This window comes from Dreissena polymorpha, chromosome 12, assembly GCF_020536995.1.
Source record: "Dreissena polymorpha isolate Duluth1 chromosome 12, UMN_Dpol_1.0, whole genome shotgun sequence".
Classification (NCBI taxonomy): domain Eukaryota; kingdom Metazoa; phylum Mollusca; class Bivalvia; order Myida; family Dreissenidae; genus Dreissena; species Dreissena polymorpha.
In genome coordinates, this window is record NC_068366.1 from 13,814,105 (window position 1) to 13,831,760 (window position 17,656).

The window sequence follows — 17,656 nt, forward strand, 5'->3', positions numbered from 1 at the left end:
TTTTGTACTTGAAATAATCATATAACGAGAGCGTGAACTATTCCCGAAACAATGGAAAAGTCGTCAACGGTGACTTTCAACGCGACTACGATTACTGGTATTTCATCGTCGCCGAATTCTTTTGCATGGACGTTGTATGTTTCTATAGGGGCGGTCTGGATACCGGGGTTAATCTGTAACCTTATTGCACTCAAATGTATTATAGGAGATATCCGACAACCTGTTTCTCCCGCCAATTTCCTGCTTCTAATACTCGTCTGTTGTAATCTGACAGCCGTCATTTTCTCGACTATACATCACATCTTTTTATTTTTCATACCCACAATGACGAAACCTTTGTGCATTTTCTTGTTGTCAAATTTCACTTTCTCGCGAGTGTCGTCTGCCGTTATCAACCTCATTATGGCGGTAGACAGGTACCTTGCAATTTCCAGACCGTTTTACTACAAACGTTACGTCACCGCCCGAACTTGGAAAGTCGTCTGCGTTATCGCAAGCCTCTCGATTGGGGTTTACTGCTTGTTTCCGTTGATGGGACTAGGTGACGTCAGAGTGGAGAAACTCGGCGACAGTTTGAACTGCATATGGCTGGATTACGTGGAACATCCGCCCCAACGAGTTTTCGGTATGATATACCCGTTGATTGGGTTGCTGTGCATTCTAACAATTTTCTTGTGCAACGCAATTGTTATACGGGAACTTATCCGATTAGGCAATCGCATAGTTACTGTTATTCCCCCGCTGGAAGGAAACAACTCAGCCGGCACTTCCGGTCAAGACTCATCAAACACCAAGGTGACGCCTTTCGAAGTGGCCTTTGCGAAAATGATGGCATCGCTTTCGATCGTGTACCTTGCATGTGGATTGCCTTACCATGTAAGTGATTCATTATAAAACAAATTGTTATTTTATCTGGGGGGGGTTTATATAAAATTGAGTATAAATACTGAATTCAGTGTGTACATTAACACACAACACTCTCACGAGTAATTTATTATTATCTTTATTACTATATCTTTTCACGCATGAATGTTTTAATTTGATAACGATGAGCTGCAAAATGCTTAAGTGAATAGAATATTTATTCTGTTCTGTATTGTGTTGAGGAAATATACAATTATATGGTTGAGTTAGATCAATTAAATGTAGTCTATTTATAAAATAACGCATTTTGAAAAAAATACATTTTGGCGAAATATATCAGGTAAGTGTTACGATTTTCCTGTATATGTTTACCTTTATCCCTGCTGGGTACCACACTTTGTATAATAATGAATAATGTTAACACAAATATAAAGGTGAAGCGGCTTGAATGAGAGCACACACTTGGATAGCTTAGTAGCTTAAGCTTCGTGAGTTCCATTGGTGTAAGGTTCGGGCGTGGCCTAAAAAGTGAATGTTAGAGGGGGAAGTGTGCGCAGGTAAGATCCAGCTGCTAGGTAAACTCAGATATTATAGATAAAGAAAAAAAACATTCGGTCCTGTTTAGGCTTTTTAAAATAATGATTATAAATTGATTACATTCTTTTTATGTCGCTTATCGAAACAATCGTATATTTAAGTAAAAAAAACCTACACCACTCTTTCAACGTATGTTTTATAAATGAGTAAAATTTTCTTTAAGTCAATAAACAAAACATCAGGTATTTTAGTGTCATGAAACTGTTCCGGCGGTCGAGGTCTTCAAGTACCGTTGTCCTGCCAGGCGCTCTTGTACTCAACGTGTTATTAATTAAAACACGATATTCTTACAATTAACAGTATTTTTATCATTCATGGAATGAATGGTATTCGAACGTAATAAACTCACACAATGCTAACAAAAACATGTGTATCGTATGGCAAATGTTCAGTTGTACTATAATATTATGTAAATGTCTAGTTATTCGGTAAAACCATATATTTAAACGAATAAGATACTAATATACGAACGTGATGTAATAGAGACTGTCTTAATTACAACTCATACAATTTTGACAATAGAATATCTTTTTACATGAAAAATCGTTTCGTTTGATTATTAAGATTTTGAGTTTGTTAATTTGTTATTCAATATTGCTGTGGGACAATTGTTTACGATATATGAATGGATATGCGAATCGTGAAATAACAAAAAGCAATTAAACATTAAACTGATATGAGTCGTGTTCTGGGAAAACTTGGCAAAATGCATGTGCGTAAAGTGTCATCCCAGATTAGCCTGTGCAGTCCGCACAGGCTAATCAGGGACGACACTTTCCGCCTCAACTTGATATTCGGCAAGGAGGGACTTCCTTGAGACTAAAAATACCATAAAAGCGGAAAGTGTCGTCCCTGATTAACCTGTGCGGACTGCACAGGCTAATCTGGGACGACACTTTACGCACATGCATTAAGCCCAATTTTCTCAGAACAAGACACATATAAACATATGCAATATATTGTTTTAACTCTCGTAAACATTGACATTTCCTGATTATCTAATGTAAACGATTGTAAACATTTGTGTCTTGTTCTGTCAAAATTGGGCATAATGCAAATTTTGCGTAAAGTGGCGTCCCAGATTAGCATGTGCAGTCCGCACAAGCTAATCAGGGACGACACTTTCCGCCTTAACTTGATTTTCGGTAAGGAGGGACTTCCTTAAACTAAAAATACCATAAAAGCGGAAAGTGTCGTCCCAGATTAGCCTGTGTGGACTGCACAGGCTAATCTGGGATGACACTTAACGCACATGCATAAAGCCCAGTTTTCTTAGAACGCGGCTCATTTAATGACAGATAAAAAACAAATAATTTGTGTTGCGTTAAAATGCACATAAGCCCAAGTCGTGTTTGTTTCGCACTAAGTCGCTGATGTTAAAGATTGCCCTTTCATTTCATGTAATTCAAATGCAAGCTGTGAAATAAACACGGCTTGCAGTTGAGAACACCAATCAAGACTAGACAGGACACACGTGCTCTAACACGGGTCAGTTTGGGTTAACACTTTAACACTCTAACATTATAATAAACTAGTTAACTTTACAATCACATGGCTAAGGTCAACGCTTTTCATGAACATCTACTCAGCTTTTTAAGTTAGACAAAACAGTTCTAAATAAAGCCTCCTATAGATTTACACTCTGTCCATTCGTTCGTCCATCTTTCTGATAGTCCGTGGTCGGTTCGTCTCTCCGTCGTTATCAGTGCTCCCTTCCATTGACTAGTTCATGTGTCCGCAAACTGCACCCAGCAATATCTCATCAGTGCTCCCTTCCATTGACTAGTTCATGTGTCCGCAAACTGCACCCTGCAATATCTCATCAGTGCTCCCTTCCATTGACTAGTTCATGTGTCCGCAAACTGCACCCTGCAGTATCTCAGACAGTACTGTGGATACTTAGTTGAATCGTCATATTCTTATAAAAAGAAAGGTAGGACATATTCTTAACCTATTATTTTTGATAAGCTATTTATTTATTTTATTAAGGACGAAAAATGTTTTTATCACTAAAGAATTCCATAAGATACGAACATGAAAAATGGATCACACTTAAGTATATTGTTCCCTTGAAAGGTTTACCTTTTGGGCCGCCTATCTCTTTTTAGGTGTACTTGTCCATCTGTCCGTCCTTAAGTAAAACTGAACAGAGTATGCTATGATCATCGAATTCGGTATGCATTTTATCATAAGACAAGAATATGCGTAACCTTCAATTACGCTCTTCGAAAAGGTGACTGGGGAGCTAATAGTCGCCGCTTTTCCGCCTCCCTTCTTTTTGCACAACTCACTGCATTCTAACAGGATGTCCCGTTCCATGGATTTTACTCAGAGCTATAAGACTTAAAATATTTGGGCCGTGCTCGGTGAAAAGGGGGTTTAATGCATGTGTGTAAAATGTCGTCCCATATTAGCCTGTGCAACCAACACAGGCTAATCAGGGATGACACTTTCCGCCTTAACTGGTGTTTTGCTAAAAAGAGACTTTCTTGAACACCTAGCTGAACAAGCAACAAAAGCAATGCACCTATTATATATCAGAGCAAACAACGCAGAACTTCCCATAGACTTAATCCTTAAACTTTTCGACCACACAGTGCTACCAATTTTAACATATGGTTCAGAAATATTTGGTTTTGAAAAACATAGACATTCTGGAGAGAGTACACAACAACTTCCTCAGAAAAATTACTAAAGCCAGAAAATCTACTCCTATATCTTTTCTATACGGTGAACTTGGCAGGCATCCAATTGCAATCAATATTAAAACTCGTATGATCTCCTTCTGGTGTAGAACTCTTCAAGGCAAAGAACAGAAAATATCACATCAGATTTATAAGTACATGATGAACCTCCCAAACTCAAATTTTAAGTGGTCAAACAAAATAAAAGAAATACTCACATCAGTTAACCAAAGTAGCATATGGGATAATCAGTTTCAAATAAACCAAATTAATATCCACCGCTTAGTTAAATCACAGTTACTAACTCAGTTCAAAACCCAATGGCACCACCAATTACAGCAAACACACAAAGGACAAATATATACCAGCTTCAAACAATCACCATCCCTTGAAAACTACCTTATTAAACTCACCAAAAAAGAATACATTTACCTATTCCAATTCAGGACTGCTAACCACTGGTTTCCAGTCGAGACAGGCCGATACGACGGAACCCCATTTGAAGATAGAGTCTGCAGGCTATGTAATTCGGGTCAGGTTGGCACCGAACACCACTACCTCCTTAACTGCGATTTCTTTGATACTGAAAGAGAACAATTCCTAGGTAATGACACACATAATGCTTCTCTTAGCTCATTCTTATCATCAGAATCCTTACCTTTACTTAAAAATACAAGCAAATTTATACGCTTTATATTCAGTAAATTTAAACGCTAACAAAGATTCAATACAAGTACACATTTGTTTATAAATACAAATGCCACCAGACCACCAAATTATAGTATATGTTCTACTACAGTGCACTAATTGACTGTTAGTTTTTTGTTAAGTCTCGATCTAATGCGTTATTATGTACTTGGAAATGAATTTCATTTCAAAACCTGTATAGCCATCCTTTTTATTATTAACTAGGGCACATTTTTGTCTAAATAGTCTCCCTTTAATGATAATAACTACATTACTGCTTCTTCAAAGAGTCTACTTTTTTTCTTACATCCGTTTACTACTGTATAATCTGTGGTTACCTACTTGAAATTGAATAAATTCAATTTACATGCCACATTCTCAGTCTTATGTACATGTATGCTTTACCGTTATAAACATTAATTGTTAAGCATGAGGAACATTTATGCTTATAAGTTATATTTAATTACTTGTTAATACTTAATATGTGAATCAGTGTGAGAAATGTACATAAATTTGCTATATTCTTAATTTCATTCGCTAGTTGATGATTGTATTATATTAATTCGGTTGGGTTTCTCTAATAATGTTATATATCATGAGGAACATTTATGCTTATAAGTTATATTTAATTACTTGTTAATACTTAATATGTGTACCAGTGTGAGAAATGTATATAAATTTGCTATATTCTTAATTTCAATCGCTAATTGATGATTGTATTATATTAATTTGGTTGTGTTTCTCTAATAATGTTATATATCATGACTATGTGTACTTTTGCATCATTTTGATATGTTAAAAATCTGTACAAATATTTATTTGCTTTCATGACCATGGCTTCTTAAACAAATACTTCCTCGAAAAACCGGCCAAAAATTTATAGAATAAATTGCAATAATAATAACCAGTCTATAACTTATTACAATTTCCTTTTGCTAGTGATTTTTATAATTCTGTACCATTTCTATATACTAATTTGTGTTTTGTTTTAAATAGCCGACTTATACCACCAGTATAATAGAAAGTTGACTGTAGTTACCTACTTGAAATTAAATAAATTCCATAAATTCAATTTACATGACACATTTTCAGTCCTATGTACATCTACACTTTACCGTTAAAAACATTAATTGTTAAGCATGAGGAACGTTTATGCTTATTTAATTACTTGATAATACTTAAAATGTGTATCAATGTGAGAAATGTACATAAATTTGTTATATCCTTTATTTCACTCGCTAACTGATAATTTATATATCATGACTACGTCTACTTTTGCATCATTCTGATATGTTAAAAATCTGTACATATATTTATTTGCTTTTCATGACCCTGGCTTCTTAAACAAATACTTTCTCGGAAAACCAGCTAAAAAAAAAAAAAACAAAAAAAAGAAAAAAAGAATATATTGCAATAATAATAATATCAGTTTATAACTTATAACAATTCTTTTTGCTAGTGATTTTCATATTTGTGTACCGTCTCGATTCACGAATTATCGTTTTGTTTTAAATAAGCCATTATAATAGTAAGTTGACAAAAAATCACCTCTTGATACCGCTTAGGCCTTGCTCATTCCTTTTGAATGCAGTACACACAATTTGCTTAATCCTAACGGTAGTACCTTATCTATTCTGTCCTTGAGAAGTACAGCTATCATTCATGGCCTCGGGTTGCTCCGACATTATCCATTCGCCCATTGGCAAATTTCATTGTGCGGGTGCAGTCGAGCGAATAAATCACGAAAAAGCATGTCTGCAACTATTCCGAATACAGAAATTAAAGCTACCAACTGCAAGTTGCATTATCGCCTTAAACGCACTGTTTTAACCTGCACTTTTTAAATAAACATTTTTCTTTCCTGAAAACTGCTATCGGTAACAGCGCGTGCAAAGTTAAGTGACGTGTGAACAAGACAACCCCGCATAATTAAGGTTAAAGATCACTAATAATATTAGAATCCTCGACAAATTAGGCTACACAATTACGAACCGTTATTTCATTCTCATGCATTGCTCACTATGTATGATAATCTGGTGTTTTTTGTAATTGATTAACTTTTCCCACATTTTCGTAGTCAATATATTTATATATGCTCATTCTGAATACCCCCACCCTCGCTGGATAATATGTGCTGTTGTTGCTAAATTATCGGAAGTCAAAATATTGTTATAAAAATTGTACTTTGTTATATTGCCCTTATTGTATATGTTATATACTTGGGTGAAAATAAAAGTTCTGTTCTGTTCTGTTCTGTTCTGTTCTGAAACAAAAAATATTATATAAGCGGAAAGTGTCATCCCGGATAAGCCCGTGCAGCACGGCTCATTTATTAAATTGGCGAATGATGCACATCTCATGACTTGCTTGATCAAGGTCCAATTTCTGCAAATTTATTGGACAAGTTCTTTAATAAGAGGAGGCATTCTCTGCTTCAACGATTTGTTTCAAATGGATGGACTTGTGAAAAAATATAGAATTCATTCAAAATTGTCCGACCTATTTCTCTGCATCTACTAATAAGAATGCAATCATTATTCGTGTGAAATTTCATTACCAAAAAAGAAGAGTGCATTCATAGGAATCGTTTAACAATGGGTCATTCTTTACGTACTTGTCTGTTGCATGTTTAATGCGCCATTCTTTACGTACTTGTCTGTTGCATGTTTAATGCGTCATTCTTTACGTACTGGTCTGGTGCTCGTTTAATGCGTCATTCTTTACGTACTTGTCTGGTGCATGTTTAATGCGTCATTCTTTACGTACTTGTCTGGTGCACGTTTAATGCGTCATTGTTTACGTACTTGTCTGTTGCATGTTTTATGCGTCATTCTTTACGTACTGGTCTGGTGCTCGTTTAATGCGTCATTCTTTACGTACTTGTCTGGTGCATGTTTAAGCAGCTACGTTCTGGAATTCAAACAACTTAACTGGAAGCTTCATTACCAATCGAAGTTTTGCATATTACCAGAATGATTTGATTCGATTATTGTTCACTGAGTTCTGCTACTTTGGTGCTACGTCTTACTTAGCACATTATTTAATTGAATAGCACCGTTGATTGACGTTTAACATAAATTTAGAGATCTATTTAGCAATGCATTTGAGCCGCGCTCTAGGAAAACAGGGTTTAAATCACGAGCGTTAAGTGCCGTAGCAGATTATAATATGCAGTCCACAGAGGCTAATCAAAGACGGCACTTGACGCACATGCATTAAGCCCCGTTTTCCCAGAGCAAGGCGCAGTTCCAAAATACGCTACATACATGTTATACTGCTATAAAAATTGGACAATTGATTTTAATATTATTGTCGGCACGTTACATTTATATTTGTATTTTGAAACATGTACGGTAGTTTATGCTTAATCAATAATTATATCTGTTTGTAAAACGAGATGTCTAATGCTATTTTCATCTCATTTTAAATTATTTGAAGTACTCACAAATGACCGCTTAGGTTATATTACTTCCAAAATGATCTTAAATGGAGCATCTAGGCAAATAATTCCAAAGTACAAGTAATGTTCTGGTATAATAAATGCATAATTTACAAACATAATCTATGTTTTCAAGGTGTTATAGTTGTATACGTAGGACTGCATCTTAAATGATAATGTGTAAATATTATAAACTGAATAAGCTAAATTAACATGATCACTGTCAGTGAATTTAATAACGTGTACAGGTTGCAGTATCAACGGGGTTCACCGGGCTTTACACACGGGCTGCACAGAATGAAAACACGCCGTTAAGAACATTTTTTTGCAAATATCTCAAGTTATTGAAATATATTAGCCAAACATCTTTAGTGCATTAAATACAGTATTTCTTGCAGTTTGAGCCGATATCTTAAGATTTAAGAATACATTATTAAATACCCCTCAAATCGGTGCCAAAATCTCCCGTTGCACGTAGAACACGTGTATATGAATCTATTACACATCGAATTTTTAGCCAATAACACAGACTGTTTGAAGAAAGTAATTCCCATGTGTTCTCCATAAGCCGCATCAAAACTGTTATGTAGGCACTAGTTGAAATTCTTCAGAAAAAATAAAAATGAATAAGTAAAACCAAGATGAAGTCATTTTCTTCAAAATGAAAATGCGTATTTTTTTATAACGATAACGTCGTGTCGTTTCATATCGTGATGAAGATGGCTTCATCTCGTATAATAAAAATAAACCACGTTCCCCCCCTCCCCGTTTAAGATGACGACAATTTATCGCTTATGAATATGTCGTTATTTTAATTACGGAAAGTCATTACAGTCGCATTAACAAATCCTCATTTTGTTTCAGACATTGGTGTTGGTCCAGCAATTTGCCGTTCCGGTAAATCCGATGATTGAAGGCATAGTTCACTTCCTTGCGGCCACCATCTACATAGTCGACCCAATTGTATACATCCTGATTCGCAAGGCAAAACGTTTGAAGAAACTTTTCTGTGGGTTGTGTCTCCGAGAAAAGTCGCATGGGATTGGGGCACTTTCATTAAACAAAAGAAACGCATCAGAGATAGCAAAAGCAGAAAGACCTACAGAATTTTTCTAAAATCTCGTTTTTGCGCCGTTATGTTTATGTTTTTGTGCTGGCTTTTTTATTCGTAAAATTTCACTGTCGTGTATTTGTTTTATTTCGTTTTCAAGTGTCTCCGCTTTCCTTTTATAAGGTTTTTGCTTGTATGTGTTCATTTTTTTATCAAGTGATGCCGCTAACAAAAACTATTTTAGGCCACATACTAGTATAGTTGAACACTTTGTCAGCGGGATTTTTTTTTCTAAATAAGATATTGAAGAAGAAGAGCCAAGAAGAAAACATCATTTTTTACTTTGAAGAGCGATCGTAATTTTTCAGATTTTACCGTAGAAACGTTAGTGTTGTAAACCAGAGGTCAATTAATCATTCCAAAAAGTGTTAAATTGCAGTGAAATTATGAAAAATAATGCCAAACTAAAAACACAAAACACTATTTTGATCTTTAGATAACAAGCAAGATATTGAACACTTATGAACCGAAAATTTTATATTGTTTTGGTTTATTCTTTTCTGGTCGTGATTGTTTATCCCTAGGATATGACGAGCAAAGGCATGTGCGATAAGTGTCGTTCCAGATTATCTTGTGCACTCCGCAGAGACTAATCGGGGACGATACTATCCGCTTTTATTGAATACTCGTTTAAATAAGATATATCTCTAAACGGAAATCCAGTCTATGCGGACTGCACAGGCATATCTGGTGACACTTTACGCACATGCTATGCGGACTGCACAGGCATATCTGGTGACACTTTACGCACATGCTATGCGGACTGCACAGGCATATCTGGTGACACTTTACGCACATGCTATGCGGACTGCACAGGCATATCTGGTGACACTTTACGCACATGCTATGCGGACTGCACAGGCATATCTGGTGACACTTTACGCACATGCTATGCGGACTGCACAGGCATATCTGGTGACACTTTACGCACATGCTATGCGGACTGCACAGGCATATCTGGTGACACTTTACGCACATGCTATGCGGACTGCACAGGCATATCTGGTGACACTTTACGCACATGCTATGCGGACTGCACAGGCATATCTGGTGACACTTTACGCACATGCTATGCGGACTGCACAGGCATATCTGGTGACACTTTACGCACATGCTATGCGGACTGCACAGGCATATCTGGTGACACTTTACGCACATGCTATGCGGACTGCACAGGCATATCTGGTGACACTTTACGCACATGCTATGCGGACTGCACAGGCATATCTGGTGACACTTTACGCACATGCTATGCGGACTGCACAGGCATATCTGGTGACACTTTACGCACATGCTATGCGGACTGCACAGGCATATCTGGTGACACTTTACGCACATGCTTTGCGGACTGCACAGGCATATCTGGTGACACTTTACGCACATGCATTAAGTCCGGTTTTCCCAGAGCAAGGCTCAAATTATTATGTTTTTATTTGTACATGCATATGTGTCGTGTTCAGTGAAAATTCATGTATGCATGTGCGTAAAGTGTCGTCCCAGATAAGCCTGTGCAGTCCGCACAGGCTAATCAGGGACGACACTTTCCGCTTTAATGGCATTTTTCGTTTAAAGGAAGTCCTTTTTACCGAAAATTTTGTTTAGGCGGAAAGTGTCGTCCCTGATAAGCCTGTGCTAACTGCACAGGCTAATCTGGGACGACACTTTACGCACATGCATTATGCCCAGTTTTCTCAGAACAAGACACATATGACTTGGAGCTACTTTTACTGCAAATTATGACGGGAAATTTTTGAAAGTCCACATTTATTGATGCATACACATAGTCAGTAAAACCAACGATGCTGGACACATGTGCATTACTCGAGTAACCTACAGTGTGTAATAAACAAATGGAACTTTAAAATTCTAATCGATGTGATTGTGTAGGCCTGAATAAGAGTTCTTTCGAAGGCGCATATATATACATATGCGAAAACATGAAAAGTATATTTATGCATGTCTATGAAAAGGAGAAACGTCGATATACATGTATCACGCAATGGTAGCTCAGTATACATGTATAACATTAATACAATATGTCAAATAATTTACTTATATACTTGCAGTCATCTTTTGTTTTTTGTTTTTGCGTGTGTTAATGATTCTTTTAAGTTGCTCCCCAGTCGAGCTATCAAGATTACGAAGACGTCAACGTATGTATGTTTTGTGATTCGACGTTCTTCTTTGAACGTTAAAAAGTGTTGACTTTATGAATGCTGCACCCACATAACATCTTGTTGACTAGTTTGAATGCGGAATTGTTGAAGGGGGCTATTTTGTTGTATTGTGTAAGTAATAATTGGAATTCATTGTCACTTTGTCATGTATAATTATATTATGATCGTTCAATAATGTTAGCATTAATTTAGTTCCAATATGTATATGTTTGAGTTGTTATTGTTGTTTTACTCTCGTTGTGAAAGAATGAAATACATATGTACTTGTCAGTTTCAAATTGTTTTCAAAAACCGCAACCTTATAACTTAACATTTCTTTTTGTTTCACATTCAATTAAGCCTCTAGTTTAGTTAATTAAAATTTAATTATGATTGCGGAATGCACAGGCTAATCTGGGACGACACTTTACGCACATGCATTAAAACCCATTTTCACAGAGCACGGTCCATATTTTATATCCTTCTTTTGCTATTCACTGCGCAGAAATACACTTCTTGTACTAGCAGGAAAAAATATTCCCCACTTTGACAGTTGACAGCAGATGTAGGAACACTTGTACGGGCGCCCTTATATAAGGTCATGGTTGCATGACGAAACAAATTATAGAGAGCATGCATTCTAAGAGTATTTGTGTCGGACTTTTTAAGCTGTATAAACCCTGCGGATGCAAGTTGAATTAATTCATGTACGTAGAGGCACTAACCTAACACCCTTTTTTCTTGTGGCATATCAATAACTCGAAACTCGACTGGCTAAAGCTCCACTCACCAAAGCTTTGAACCGCGCTCTGGGTTAAAGGGATTGATGTATGTGCGTAAAGTGTCCTCACATATTAGCCTGTGCAGTCCGCGCAGACTTGTAAGGGACGACAGTTTCCGATTTTCAGTTATTTTTCGTTCAATTATAGTCTCTTCTAAATGAAAATCCAGTCTAGGCGGAAAGTATTGTCCCTGATAAGCCTGTGCGGATTTCACAATGCTAATCAGGGACGACACTTGACGCACATGCATCAAACCCCGGCTACCCTGCTCACGGATAAGGTTTGTAAGTCGTCAATTTTTTTTGCAACATATTAATCTAGCTTTCATGATATGTTTACTCCGCACCGATACGTTCACACCATAATTCCTCACAAATTCAACACGGAAAAGAAAGCGGTGATTCTTTGTGATTAAACTTTCTTTATCAACTAACAAAGAAAACACTTTTTCATTCAACAAGTGATTATTAAATATAAAGTAATTTCCGTCAAAAAGTAAAACTAAACGAAGACTTAACCAAAATTATATAATGTTACGCTCCTCTTTAGGTCATTATATTCTAAACAGTTCAAAATGCAACTTAAACATTCAGCACTGCATTAGAATATAAATGGTTTTTTTCAATATGTTCCGAACAGGTCAAATCAAATTATATTACGATTTTCTTCATTACACATATACAATTAAAACATCGATTGTTTTATTCCAATTAATTTTAACATGCCAACACACTCGTCATTGACATAACTGGTGGATGGATGTTATCATGCCAAGGGTGACTCTTTGTGTTGCATTTAGTGCAAAATGGTAGCATGAATCCTACATATTCTTCATAGCCGCTGCTTTCGGATCGTGTTGTCGCGGTATATCCCCTTGTATATTTATAAGTCAAAAGTGCGAAAAGACGATGCAAGATTGTGGCATTTATCTCGCGATGTCTAATTGCATTACAGAGCCGGACCTAGTGAGAAGCAAGTCTATTGGGTAAGATTGGGGCTAAATGAACGAATGATTTATACGTTATTTTGTTAGTTCGTTCGTTCGTTCGTTAACTCAGTCCATCAATCCATCAATCAATCAAAAGATCAATCGATCAATCAATCGTTTAGAGCAATGCCGGACAATCTCAATAAAAACGCACACACGCTCAAAGTACGTATTCAATAAAGCAAACATGACATTCCACGAACTCTTTCAATAGAGAAAACTTTATTTTCTCTACTTTTGTAACAGATCCTTAAATATAAGAACATTGGTTAAAACTGGATTCACCGCCTTGAAACGGTCTATGAAAAGTATTGAGGATTAAACGGTTTTAAAGACTAGCCGAAACTTAAACTTACCCGTGAATTTATCCCTAACCAAACGCGCTTCGGAAAATATCTCTATCACATGTATTTAACAGTTAGAAAATTAAAAACATTAATTGCAAAACTGACGCATGAATCGAAGACTACGCACAAAATCTTAATTAACTAGCATTGTAAATAGAAATCTTCAGGTTTGAGCAATATATTTCATTTAAGAAAAGTAAAGAGCATTGCAGTTATGTACCTTCATTTTTGAATAATCTACTTATGCCTATCAGCATACTAATCATTTAACCCTTAAACGCGTCAATGTTTAACAGAACATGTTATGTTTAAAGTTCAGAGTCGTCTATAATTAGCAGATTTTAAGTCCCATTTAGCAAATAAGCTTCATATTGGAATATCCTATGATACAAATATAGTGATCTAAAGGAAATTAATATTATATTTTAATTGCTGTTTGAATAGAAGTATTTTTAGTGTATATATTTCGGACATGCCAAAGTCGATGATGATTAAATATCATGGTGCCTTTCATGCAGTTGGCAACTCGTCTGTTTTTTCCATACTATAGAGCATTTGAAACAAATATTTTCTGAAAGCACACGCGCTTTTGATTCTTTTTGTGAGGCTTTTGCTTGCGTTATATATTAAAAGTATATTTAACAGCGACACGTAATTTAAGATAATAACAGCAATCAATAATCCATGCAATTTGCATTTGTAATCTTCTTTTTTTTAATCGATAAATGTAAACACGCAAAGGTGATTGATACAAGGATTGATTTTCTGCTGTGGAGACAAATTTGGATGCTAAAGCAGCTTTTCTTGTCGAACAAATGGTTTCAAGTGTGTGAATGAATATAGACCTTGAACCATGGATCGCGAGTAAAAATTCCTGCTTTCCTATATCACTTGAGCGAGGGTTGGTGATTCAATTTTAGCTACAGCTATTATTTCTAAATCTCTGATTCAAGAAGGACGGTCGTACGTTTCCTGCATCAGTGTGTCGTCTCAAATACAATCGATCTCAGCCTGTGTCTCCATACAAGACAGTGTATGGTCTACAGTTATTGCGCCATGTATTAAACATGCGTGCATAATATCATCTGTCAATCTTTTGTTTTCCCTTTTCAACGTATGTATGCATGACTTAACTGCGCGTCGTTCTTTCAGATATAGCATTATTGCGTCAAAGGCATCTTCGGTTGTTACAATTTATTTCCGCATTTGATTGAGTTGATACTCTCCGTCTCATTGTACATCCGCAAATTTATGCTCATAATATGATGCACAATATCCTCCCGACTCCGAAATGCCGATCCATCAAACACACGCATGTCACCTAACTTTGGTAAAACAATTTTACTGAGTATGTCTACCAGGTAACTACCACTTAACAATAAATAACGCAAGTATATTGATCATCATCGTCACGTGGTAAACCCAGGAATGCAAATTGCGCATGCGTAGTGAATTGTATATATTTTATGCATAAAATTATCTACTTGCGTTATTTATAGTGTGTATATCGTTATGTCACCTATTTTTGCGATGTACTTTCGATTTCACATTGTTAAGTTTTATTACCGAATAAACTGAAAATATAAACACTTCACAACTTTTTCAAGTTATGTATTATTCCAGTCGTGATATGTTAATCAATATAAACGAATACTTGTAAAACAAATACGGTATTTTAGAACTTATCTTTTTCCGTCAATCTGGATGACAGCACCTTTAAGACAGTTGCTCGCATTAATCATTTTCCACAAGTATACCCTGTCAGAATCCGTCAGAGTTTGGTAAAACTGCAGCAGGTAGGCCTTTATCGCACGTCAATTCTGTCCTCAAAAAAGACTTGCAGTTACTTATAACGCTTAAATGCTCATTCCTGAACTTTGCCAAAATAATATCAAGTGTATGGTGTCTTAAAACTACCTTACGCTAACTTAGAAGTGGAGTTCAAATGAGATTTAATATTTACTACACATAAAATGCAGTTCAATATTATTTATTATAATAACTGTTTAAATAGGCAGTTACATAACATTTCCAACTACTAATATATGTTACATTTGTTGGGAATGTTGTTATATAATTATATATTTTTCTGATAAAGTTGTGCCCATAGTGTTCCGCAAAACCCAAAATACGCGTGTTTTGTTTGTTTTGTTTCTGTTTATTTATTTGTTGTTGCTTAATACCTTTCTACATAAATTATTATACATTATTTGAGTCCTGTTAACTTATATGTTCGTCTCGTCGTATGTTGTTTTATACTTGGGTGAATTTCAGCTCGATTATTAATTTACAAATAAAAATTTATCACATGTCATACCCTGTTTCCCATGTAATATAACTATTACAAATATTTTTATCTTACACATGTGTAATATAAATTTTAAGCGTTTTCATTGGCTTATTTCTGTTCGATTGACCAATGGCATTTTGTTATTTTGCGGAAATGACGTTGCAACGACAAATGACGTCACGAAATGTAAACAACATTCGGGATTGATCATTATGTTTGCGTAAATATTTATTAAATTTGTTCATTTAAAAGCATGTGATAAAAAAGATCTGACACTCGTTGTCATTTTATACCATATTTTATTAAACTTGTCCAGGAAATTCGTTAGTAAGCTCGCCAAAGGCTCGCTTATTAACACAATTCCTGAACTCGCTTAATAAAATCTGGCATGATATGACAACTCGTGCCAGATCCTATATATATAAATATCACGTTTATATTCGTTTCTACTCCGTAAGTTTTAGCTAACTATGGTCGGTGTTGGGTACTAATTCTTATTTAGAAGATAATGATTTTATTGAAACATTTAAATATTACTGGCAAATTATGTCAAAGACTGATGAAATTACTTAACAATATTGGGAAGATATGAACATTTTAATTAAAGATTTATGTATCAACAATCAAAAGGTTTTAATAAAACTATTAGCCACATTAAATATAATGATGTTGATTGTAAATCATCTGAAAGTATTTTAAATCGTTTTACTGGTGTTTATTCAAAATTAAATACACCAGTGAACCTATTGATGCTTCCTTAAATGATGCATTCTAAACAATTTACCTAAAGTTTCTAATGAAGATAATGATATATTATCACAAGATATAAGTAGAGAAGACATTTTATTAGCTTTAAAGAGCATGGAAAAAATAAATCACCAGGGAGTGATGATCTAACAGCTTAATTTTATTTGAAATTCTTTGATTTATTTGGCAATGTGATAACAAGTATTTATGATAAATGTTTTGAACTAGGTTATATGTCACCATCACAAAAATTGTCCTATATCACTCTTTTATGTAAAGATAAAAATAATAGTGCAAATGTTAACAATTATAGGCCAATTGCTATATTAAATGTAGATAGGATAATGTTATCAAAAATAATAACTAATAGATTAGGAAATGTTTTGCCATCACTAATTTCAGTCAAACATGTTCAATTAAAGGTAGAACAATGAAAAATTCTTCACAATGGCGACCTTTTTAAAAGACCAAGCCAGTCCGATTGAGATTTTTCTTATCGGCATACCTCGCCGATTATCATTGATAAAGGTATAGGCAGCTCAGCTATAAATAGGACAGCATATTCTGGAAAAAAATTAATAATAGTTTGAAAACGTTAATTTTAAATCAGTTATATTCAATCCATTATATGTTTATAGATCAATGAAACAACTATGCATTTTCTGTATTGTATTTGATATTTGTCGCGATTCAGTTTATAAATTGCGAATTAAAACGTGTATAATTAACTTTCAACGCGATCATGAGTGTAAAGGAAACGAATTATTTCGAACCTGCCATTTGCAAACGTTGTACTGACTATGGTATATGAACAACATAATAGCCATACGGTATCTATGAAACTCGCTTTTATGCGTGCTTTCTCATTTTGCATATTTAATTAACTTTTCAAAAAGATATTACAGAGCCACATAAGTGCATATACTATGTTTGATAATTCATTCGTTTATTGGATATTGTTTGC

General features: G+C 35.2%; 1 protein-coding gene across 1 annotated transcript; it reads left to right on the top strand.

Moving 5' to 3' along the window:
- Window positions 1-567: 567 nt before the first annotated feature.
- LOC127854241 (uncharacterized) lies at window positions 568-9,458 on the top strand. Its single transcript, XM_052389259.1, has 2 exons — window positions 568-876; window positions 9,136-9,458. The coding sequence occupies exons 1-2, from the start codon at window positions 628-630 to the stop codon at window positions 9,385-9,387; spliced, it is 501 nt and encodes a 166-aa protein (XP_052245219.1). The 5' UTR covers window positions 568-627; the 3' UTR covers window positions 9,388-9,458.
- The last annotated feature ends 8,198 nt before the right edge of the window (window positions 9,459-17,656 follow it).